This window comes from Thermobia domestica, chromosome 15 (assembly GCF_964235325.1).
Source record: "Thermobia domestica chromosome 15, izTheDome1.hap1.1, whole genome shotgun sequence".
Taxonomy (NCBI): Eukaryota; Metazoa; Arthropoda; class Insecta; order Zygentoma; family Lepismatidae; genus Thermobia; species Thermobia domestica.
In genome coordinates, this window is record NC_137468.1 from 89,643,226 (window position 1) to 89,653,896 (window position 10,671).

Sequence of the window (10,671 nt, forward strand, 5' to 3'; positions counted from 1 at the left end):
GAGTTGCAGTTGTGAAATCTTTGGTAAAGTTAACGAGCAGCTGAACTGTTGTTGATAATACAGTATAGCCCGGTTATCTGGCCTCGTTGATCTGGATCTCCGGATAGTCCGGATCAGACATTTTTTAATTGAATATTAACATAGATAATAATTTCTAACTATGATAGCAAGAACATAACTATAATTACTCCAAACAATTGCTTTTAATTTTGATTAAATGTACAGTTCCGTAAGCGTTCTTCATTCAAACGCCACATGTGTTTGAAACAGAAGACAGTGGACCAATTCTTTGTTAAGAAATTATGTGAAAAGTTATCGTAATAAACAATAAGTCTGTTTATTTAAGAATTTGTTTTGCTGAACCTATATTACCAGGATTGTTCGGATTTTAGATTTTCCGGATTGCCTTTGGTCCCAGTTAGTCCCGATAAACGAGGTTATATTGTAGATTACAAATTGAGTGTTCCAATTTTGTAACAACAAGAATGCTTAAACTGAAGTACACGTTTTCTTCCAATTTGAAGGAGAAGTACTCATTTCTGAAAGCAACGAATTTGAACTATGAAGTTGACTACAAAATTCGCAATAGATTGAAGCTCGATATTTCATTCTATAAAAAGAAATATCATCCTTCCTCTGCAGGTGTGTTTGCTTTATCTTTCACTGACATAATAAGATTATTTAAAGAAAAAAAGAAAAAACGAGATTGTATTTGTAGTGTTTAAGCCTTTCAGAGTCTGAGTACTATTTCCCTCCCCTTCGTTGTTCATGATGGGATGGCATACTTAAAATATTGGATTTTAAGATTTGTTCTTTCTGGAGAAAGGGGGTTGCAAATGAAGCCATTGCACAGGATGGTAAATTGGCTAGAGCCGTCGCTGATTATAAATAATACTTTTGAGAGGCTATGGGCACAGAAGTGTGCTCTGGTCTAGGGCTTAGAAATATGTAAATCTGGTCCTGACAGTTACCCACGACGACACAAGGAGAAAAATCAGCTAGTTTTCACCAGATTATACTGACAAACAAAATTCTGGCAAATACAGCCATGCAAATAAATATTGCTAAACGCACGAAGAACATAGAAGGTAGATTGTATCACTGATTTAAATAAAACGAGATTATTTGTTAAATAAAGCGAGGTGATTCTTTTGTAGTTGGATTATAAATATCTTCACTCCGTACAATTAATTGCAGGGAAAGAAGAAAGAAAAGTAGCTGCAGCTGAGGGAATTTTCGCCTAGTATACTGTTGTTCATAATCAGAGTTGCAGTTCATTGGATTGGGTTGGAAAGTAAAGAAAGGGCACGTATCCACGGGGGCATGGAAGCTGGACCCCCTAAATTTTTATTGCCCCCCCTAAAATTTACATGGCACGCTTGCAAATGAACTATAATATGCTACACACATATATGTTTGGACTTCCCTAACTTCTACTTCCCCCCTCCTACATTTTGGGGCTGCCTAGAGGTCTGGAGGGGGGAGATCGAAGGTGTTCCGTATTCTAATGAAAATAATATGGCAGGCATATTTGCAAGGTTTCTCCAATGAACATAAGGCACCAAATGCGAATCATTATTAGGGTCAGTTTTTCGCAATTGAAATTTAAAATTTCGTATTTTTGTCGCATTTTGAGATATAAAATTTCTCATTTTGTCGCTAAGTAAATTATTTTACAAGCTCTAATATACAACGCACGAAATGCAGGGTGTCAATTTTTTCTATGGGTATATTGCACTTCAGCAACATCTCGATAGTCTCATTTATTAACTCAATATTTTCTACTTTTGCCTTCTGTGCATTTCAAAATCTTCCAACGTAATTTGTCTCTGCGCACTGCTTGGTCCACACTCAACTCTGTTTTTGTTACGTTTATGTCCTGTCGACTTTATATGTTTTTTGTACACTACCTTTCTTTTTTCATTCAATGCTTGAACTACAAAATTTACACATTAAAGTTTGGATATCATTTATATACAAGCCTTCACTGGCAAATTCACTTGCATAATCTTGTACAGTTCCCTTTTTATTCGCCATTTTAAAATTATAAACTCTTTTAGCGTACGTATTCCACAAAAACACCGAAGTGAGGATTTCTGCTGTTTTAACACGACGCTGAATATTTCACATTGTACACTTATCAGCTATGAACTTGAAACGGAAGTTAGTAGTAATCAGCGTTGGCAGTTGCAAAAGGAAAACGTTGCTCGGAAGACTTTCTATTCCAGTATTTTAACAACTGAAGTTGACATTTTAAAAAATTTGCAATTTTGCACGTTTTGCGGCATATTTCGCTCAAAATGTCAGTTATCGCATTTTCTAGAGACTTCAAAATACTTATTTCCTTATTCAGTCTGACGTAGTTCGTTGAAAACCCAACTCTCGGCATTGTCGGAAAACTTTCGCGATTTCGCAACTTGCGAAAAACTCCTGCCCCTAATCATTATCCATGTTGCGACGTGCCTCGTTATTACTTCCTTAAGATATTCAACTTTTTATACATTTACTGTATTTTTCAGCAATATAGCTACCGTATTCTGCATATTCGTTTGATCATTTTTACATTTTATTTATTTATTTTATTTAAAGAAAGAAGAAAAGTAATATATTGGAAGTATCCAATATATTAAAGAATATACATAAAAAGTACATAAACATACTAAATTATAAAAATAACAATATACAAAATATTAATGGAATAAAATAAAAGTATAAGGAAAAATTAACTGCTACAGAAATTAATAAGTCAAATTTCCTACTTGTAAGTGCTAATACTTCTCCAAAGGAAATCGGACTTCCTAGATCCCCTTTATTAATAGAGTTTAACGTTCTCTGTATTCAGAGATGACAGGACTTCGGACTTCCAGAAGCCATGTCTATCTTCCGGTGTCGGGCAGATTAACTCAATGCACTTATGTATTTCTATATTGCGAAATTTTTGTATTTCTTGTGCAAAGAATAAAGAAAAGATAGAAAATGGATATACCGGTAAATGTAAGTGCTCCTATAAATATGATCAACTCCATTGAAAATTATAGTAAATAAAATATCAAGCATTCTATGTTATATATGTGTGATGTATATTTCGTAGTAATAATTTTTTGTTCTAATTTCAGGGTGTGGCATTCATTAATGGCTACAATCTTGGTCGATATTGGCCCGCTGTCGGACCTCAAGTAACTCTGTACGTGCCAGGTAGTTATCTTCTTTCGCAAGGCAATGAAATTGTCATTTTTGAGCTAGAGAGGGCACCCTGCGCTAGTAGTGACAGTTGCATTGCAAAATTTGTACAAGAACATGAGATAGATAAATCTACATCATAATTTAGCGTATATTTGCGTGCATGTCATGAATGATTTATATCTTGTAATACTAATAAATATATATTTGTTTAATGTGTTTTCTGAGCGTTTCTTTACCACTGCAACTATTAGGCCACAGAGCGGTGATCTCTTGTTCAACCAGCAGTGTCACCTACTGCAGATGCACTAGGGGCTCCTTTTTAGCGAACGTTTCAACATCCAGCAGATAAATAAGGATCGCCGTTTCCAACAGATATCAAGGGCGCCTTTTAAAATAACTGTTAAATAATCAACAATTAAGTAGTAAATACAATTCGTTAAGTAATTAATGAATGACGCCTAATCCATTATCGTTTCTGAACATCAAGTACTGTATATAAATCGAAAAACTTTTTAAAGAATTATTATTGAACTTCCAGAAAATTATTGATAACGAAGTGTCAATATACGTCGGATGCCGTTTATAATGTCATTTATATCAATTTGATACCTTAATCCGTTTCGATGATAAGCTGAACATTGGTAAAGTTCGCAATACAGGTGAAAATTATGTTATTACCGGAGTGTGTCGTACTTACAACCAGCATAATCTATTGCTGTAATGTTACACAAGCAGGTGAAAACATTTTTTAAAACAATTTCCAACTACGTCTTTGTAAAAATATAATCATCTCTACCCATTTTTTTCATATCTACGGAACGGGTTGAGAAGTCAAATTGCTGTAATTGACATTATGATCTTTATGTGTATTGGAAATTATCTAAGGGTTTGAATGTGATACTTATCTAAACAATCTTTTCGAAATAAAACCTTTTGAAAAAGGTAAAATTTTCAGTAACTTGTAATTATTTCTACTTGCTAGAAATACGTCAAGGACGGCGGCGGCTCAGTGGTAGAGCGTTCACTTTTGGTACGTGTTGTCTCTGGTTTGATTCCAGTTCGCGCTAAGTGGACTTTGTGATAGACAAACATCATGTGCATGGATTTCCTCTGGATTCTCCCGTTTCCTCCCACTTCACTCATTTCATTACTTCATTAATCATCATGATTGCCGCGTTTTTTAGCCTCCACGCCATATCGTGGGACGTAAAACTGAAAATTTTCACTTTTTTACTTTTAGAAATACGTCATAGTATTCGGTATAAAGGTACTTCCGATTGCGTTAATACATCCGTCTCACTTGCGTTATTACTCTTGCAGAAGCCTCCAAAATTTGAATGTTTACGGATGTTTGTGATACTGTGGTCATGGTGTCCTTAATTTTTAACACTGAATAATAGATGTGGTACTATAAGTTTGCTTTAGCATATAGATTTGAAATTAATAATTTGGTATAATGCATTCTTTTTTAAATGTAACTTTATCTTATTTTGACAACACCTGTTAATTGGGTGGTATTGTGGAGTATGTCAGTATACAGAATGGACCATTTAACCTTGAAAAACTCGTGTAACTTTTAAATTCATTGATAAAAATCAATTAAATTTTGTATTATGGAAGTATCTACAGGAATACGCTGTATTCCTGTAGATACTTCCATACCTGTAGATACTTCCATAATACAAAATTTAATTGATTTTTATTAATTTAAAAATTAAATTAATAAAGGATTGAATTTAAAAGTTACAAGAGTTTTTCAAGGTAAATGGTACATCCTGTATACTAGTGGTTCCGAACCTTGCTTACCTAATGACTCCTTCATAAACAATGCATACCTCACTCCCTCTCTCCCGTTTCTTTTTGGTCGTTGGTTATATGTGATTTTTGGCTGACCCCTTCTGCCATTTTAGATACAGCTTTGAATTCTCAAATTTTTAATAATGATAATAATAACAATAATATCCTATTCTCACGAGTTTATATTTGTTTCCAGCAAGACTCTGCATACCATTGTAGTGCATATTATTATTACCAAAAAAAAAAAAGAAAAAGAAAAGAAAAATCTTAATTTAGTATACATTCTCGGCTCCTTGTAAATCAGTTATGAACTGTTTAAATGTCGCTTCATTGTTATTATTATTAGTAGTAGTACTTTCACACACACCGACAAACCTTTCGACAATTAAAAAAATAATGTAATTGTTAACAAATTTAAAAACGAACAGTTGCGGGTAATGTCGAAAGATAGCAGAGCAGTATGTAGTATTTTTTTTCGCTCTGTTGGTAACAGTTAATTTACAAAAAAAAAAAAAAAGCCTACATTACTTACAATGTTATTTTAAAGCTGATTAGAGATCGATTAGGAACAGAATTAAACTACCCGTTTAATCTTCCTCTAAAAACTGTTACATTTTTGCCTCCTTTATTCTCTAGTAAAAACCACAGACTACTACACAGACAAGTTTTTCACCTCTTGCTACAACAGTTTCTCACCTCTTGCTACAAACTTAACATCCTCCCACCTTTGATTAATACATTAATCAAACAAATATATATATTACATAAGGTACAGTCTCAATCTAAAAATTTCTTAGGGAATTTCACTTGCCTACCACTCCTTGTGGTTACAGTCTTTTCAACTTTAGGTACACTTGAAATCCCTTTAACTTTCTCTGCAAGTAGTTCCTCACCGGAAGTTATTTCCAAAGGAAACACACGTTGAATGGGTCGAATCATCTCACCCGATGAAGTTTTCAAACGAACAACTCTGTACAGTCCGTCTCTACCAGGATACACGTCAATGACTTTAGCCAAGGGCCAAGCCACTCTCTTCTTATCTTCTAGCTCCAACAGAACTACATCACCTTTCTTGATGTTTTGGTATCTGTCTTCCCAGGCCGTTGTATTAATTGGCTTAAATATTCATTCCGAAAGCGTTTCCTTAAAATATCTCTTAAATTTTGTTGATGTCGAAATTTCTTGTCAAAAAAGAAACGATCCAAATTATCTAAATCTGGTACACCTACACTAGAAATATCTTGCAAGAACATTGCCGGTGTAATAGGAATGGGATCATGTGGATCATCAGAAACATAAGTCAGGGGTCTTGAATTTACTGTAGCCTCACAATCACATACAATGGTCAGTAACTCCTCATACTGTAGAGATGCACGTCCCAATACTCTCCTTAGAAGCCTTTTGACAATCTGTATAAGTCTCTCCCAGAAACCACCCCACCATGCCGCTGTAGGCGGATTGAATTTCCATTCGATTCTTCTTACTGAGGCTTCTCTTTGTATTTCATTCCAGTCCACTTCATTGAGCAAATTACTTGCGCCTACGAAATTTGTCCCATTATCACTAAACACAATCTTCGGACGTCCTCGCCGAGCAATGAACCTTCTAAATCCAAGCAGGAAACTCTTAGTGGACAAAGATGTGGTGAGTTCAAGGTGAACAGCTCTTATCACAGCACACGTAAATAGGATAATCCAAGCTTTTGTACCATCTTTCAAAATAAGAGGGCCACTTAAATCAACACCGGTCACTTCAAAGGGAGAAGCATCTCGTATTCGCTCTTCAGGTAGCGGAGCGGGAATGCACTGAATCCCTTTTGTCTCATGTCGTTTACATCTAACACATTGAGCAAGAATCCTTTTTACCGTTCTTCTACCTTTGAGAATCCAAAATCTTTCTCTGAGAGAAGTCAATACTACACTTACACCAGCATGATTCACACTGACATGTTGCTCAAAAATCAGCAATTCCACCAATTTATGCTTACTAGGTAGAATCATAGGGAACTTAAAATCTTCTTCATCCTGACGTTCTGTTAGCTTCGTCTTTACTCGGTAAATACCTTCCTTATCCTGGAAAATATCAAGAGACTTCAATTCGGACTTCCTGTCACTTGAAAAACTTTCGTCTTGTACGTTCCTGATTAAAATTCGTTCTGCTGAATTAAGCTCAATAGCTGTCAGCTCTCCGCAAACTCGTTCATTTGATTTCTTTGCATTGTTACAGAATCGAATAATCCAAGCAACCATTCTTACTATCTTTGAATACTTCGAAAAATATGTACAGTACCACGGATCTACTTTACTCTCAACGTACATGCTCATCACCAATCCCCTTTTTCTTTCAGCACTTACTTCTTCTTTATTTGTCATGACAGTAGATCGAGGCCAATCTGTTTCTTCTTGCTTGAGCCACTGGGGACCCTCCCACCATTGCGATTCTAAAAGTTTACTAACTGAACATCCTCGGGAAGGCAGGTCCGCCGGGTTATATTGCCCTGAAATATGACGCCAATCTTCTACATTTGTTAAATTGCGTATTTCCTTCACCCTATTATTAACAAATGTTGCCCATGGTCCTTCACTCTGTATCCAACACAAAGCTGTAGATGAATCCGTCCAAAAATATTCTTTGATCTTTTCAAAACCCATTGCTGTTTTCACAAAATTCGCTAAACGAGCTCCTATGAAACATGGCAGTAATTCTAATCTAGGTATAGTGATACCCTTCAGTGGCGCGATTCTCGATTTAGCTTGCAATAATTGTACTGAAACAGTGCCATTAACCTCAGTTCTGAAAAACACTACTGCAGCATAGGACATTTTAGATGAATCACAGAATATGTGTAAACTAGAAGATTCTATGTCTACAAACGAAACACACCTGGGTATTTTTACAGTCCTTAACAAAGTAAGTTCTTCTAACCATTTAAGAAACTGTTTGCTTGTTTTTTCCGGTAATTCAGTATCCCAACTCAACTTTTCTTTCCACGTTTCCTGTAACCAGAGTTTTGGAAAAAGAGTAACAGGACAACTGAAACCAATTGGATCAAACACTCGTTGCGCAAAGGACAAAACAACTCTTCTCGTTACTCGTTCAGGAGGTTTCTCACTTAAGTTTATGTCACAAAATAAAACATCATCTTGCTTGTCCCACAATAAACCTAGAACAGATATTGGTACACATTTCTGTTCTTCTTTGCACAACGTAGTATGCTCCCACCCTCTTAACTCAAATTTTCCTTCAGCCATAATGTTCGTTGCTTGTTCAATAAACTCTTTCAATTCATTTTCAGAATCAACGGATGTTACACAATTATCAACATACATGGAAGTTTTAAGCTTCTCAGTTACACTACTATAAGGATAATTGTATTGTTTCAAGTGGTGGTCTATTACAGCATGCAAAAGAAAGGGACTACAGTTAACTCCAAAAACCACCCTGCGGTGTCGAAACACTTTAATCACCTGTTCTTTATAATCTTGCCACCACAAAAAACGTAAGTAGTCGCGATCTGCTGGATTAATAGAGATTTGTAAAAAAGCTCTTCTTATGTCCGAAACAACACCTATCCCTTTCTTTCTGAAATTCATGAGAATGGCAGGAATAAGTTCTAACATATTAGGTCCCTTTGCTAGACAATCATTTAAGGAACGAGATCCCTTTTCTTTACACGAAGCGTCAAAAACAGGTCTAACATTTGTCGTGGAATTTACTTTAAAGACTCCCCGATGAGGTAAATAATGCCCTCGATTACCTAACTCTTCTTCTGGAACTTCTTCTATAATTCCTTCATTTTTCCAGTCTTCAAAAATTGCGCTATACTCATCAAACTTTCCATCCGCTATTAATTTCTCACTTGCTTTTCTTAGTCGCTTCTCCGATAGATCTCGGTTATCGGGAATATCACTGTTGCCATCTAGCCAAGGTAAACAAGTCTCATATCTTCCCTCTTCGTTAACAGTTACAGTTTTCTCAAAATGATCTAAAACCGCTGCGTCTATTTCACTTTTTCTCAAGGTTTCACAGGGGTCAGAAATTCCTATGGCTTCTAAATTCCACAAATCTGCTAAACGTGTATTTTGATTCAAAAGAGTAAGAGTCACCATAGAATGAACACTTTCACTCATATGCTCGACCAATTTTCCGACTACTACCCAACCTAGCACAGTTTGAATAGCAGTTAGACCACAATCTAAGTGATGCAAAGTTCCGGTATAAAGTTTACCCATAACATCAGCACCTAGCAATATTTCGATTTTTGGAGAACCGACACCAATATCTGAGACAATTATATTATTTGCCTTCAACTCTTCAAGCCAAGGACCTGGTTTTAGTTTTGGTATGGGATTACAAATAACACTTTGATCCAAAACCTGTATTTCAACTGCACCATTACCTACCTTACCTTTCAACATTATATTGTAACATTTATGTTCTGTTTTCTTCGAAGAACCACCTCCGAATAACGCATGTATTACTTGTTCAGTTTTCACTGGTGTGTAACACATCTCTTTAGCAGTACTAGACAAAATGTAGGACCGCTGAGAACCTGAATCAATGAGCGCCCTTACAACGCGCCTTTTACCGTTAGCTTCCAACACTACAGGTAAAGTTTGTAACACAACATCTTGTGTGCAACACTGATTAGACAAGGTAGCTTAAGGTTTCTCTTCCTCCTTTTCCGATTCGCTAGTATCCTTACGTTCGGACGGTAACTCCGCGCACATAATCACCCAATGTTTTTGTTTACAAATAACACACTGCACTTTTGCTTTGCACGCCTTTGAAAAATGCCCAACTTTTAAGCAAACAAAACACGCTTTTTTCTTTTTTTACGAGTTCTTGCTTCTTGTTCAAAGAAAGCTTTGAAGCATGAAAACATTCCTTACTTTCGTGATGCTTATCACAAAAAATACAACTAACAGAATTTTTATTTCTTTCACCCACAAACAATTCACTCGCGGTCATAACGTGCTCCTCTTCTCTCTTCTTTTTCTCCCTCTTATTGGAAGCTTCCATTAACTTGAAACCCGTTTTTGCAAGTGATATTCTTTCCTCACCTTCAACTTCCGCTCTCAAGAACGCCAACAACTGGTTTAACTTGTCACCATATGTTCTTTCTTGCCCATCCTCGCTACTTATTGTGACACTAGCATTTCTCAACCACACTCTTAAAATGTCCTCTGGTATGCACGATTCAACCAATGGAAATAACATCGCAGCATACTTATCAGTAGTCATTCCTATGGATTCTAGTGCTCTCAAGTACGATTCAAGTTTATCATACAACTGTGACGTATCAACCTTGCACTTTGTACTTGTAGCGTTTTTAATGACTAATCCAAGCAGTTCCCTCACATAAAATTCTATTAATAACTCTTCCCTACCAAACCTATTTTTCAAACATTCAATAACCTTAGAATAATTCTCTGCTGTAGGCGGGAAACTATCCACTATTTCACGAGCTCTGGATCCTTGTACCGTGGCTTGGATCAAGTACTGGAACTTGTCTTCTTCTTCCATCAATCTATCCTCATGAATTCTTTTAAACTGGCTCCAGAAACTCAACCAGTTTTTAACTTCACCTCCGTATTTTATTAGTTCAATTTTTGGCAGCTTTAACTTCCTCCTTGAAGTAGGCGAAGACACCACTGACACTTCACTACCTTTGTTTGACACTGCACGTGC

General features: G+C 36.0%; 3 protein-coding genes across 3 annotated transcripts in view; 1 reads left to right on the forward strand and 2 right to left on the reverse strand.

The window, feature by feature from the left end:
• LOC145671560 (beta-galactosidase-like) overlaps nucleotides 1-3,582 on the forward strand; it is a 137,838-nt gene extending 134,256 nt beyond the window's left edge. Inside the window, exon 12 of the mRNA XM_081740747.1 lies at nucleotides 3,117-3,582. Coding sequence (XP_081596873.1) covers nucleotides 3,117-3,323 — 207 coding nt within the window. The 3' untranslated portion in view covers nucleotides 3,324-3,582. The remainder of the gene's footprint in view (nucleotides 1-3,116) is intronic.
• Nucleotides 3,583-6,038: 2,456 nt separating this feature from the next.
• Nucleotides 6,039-9,491, reverse strand: LOC145671561 (uncharacterized). Its single transcript, XM_081740749.1, has one exon. The coding sequence runs from the start codon at nucleotides 9,489-9,491 to the stop codon at nucleotides 6,039-6,041; it is 3,453 nt and encodes a 1,150-aa protein (XP_081596875.1).
• Nucleotides 9,492-9,729: 238 nt separating this feature from the next.
• Nucleotides 9,730-10,506, reverse strand: LOC145671562 (uncharacterized). The gene has a single exon (XM_081740750.1). The coding sequence runs from the start codon at nucleotides 10,504-10,506 to the stop codon at nucleotides 9,730-9,732; it is 777 nt and encodes a 258-aa protein (XP_081596876.1).
• Between the last annotated feature and the right edge of the window lie 165 nt (nucleotides 10,507-10,671).

Excerpts from the sequence above, each read along its gene's own strand:
- LOC145671561 (XM_081740749.1), bottom strand. The coding sequence starts at position 9,491 with ATGTGTTACACACCAGTGAAAACTGAACAAGTAATACATGCGTTATTC.
- LOC145671562 (XM_081740750.1), bottom strand. The coding sequence starts at position 10,506 with ATGGAAGAAGAAGACAAGTTCCAGTACTTGATCCAAGCCACGGTACAA.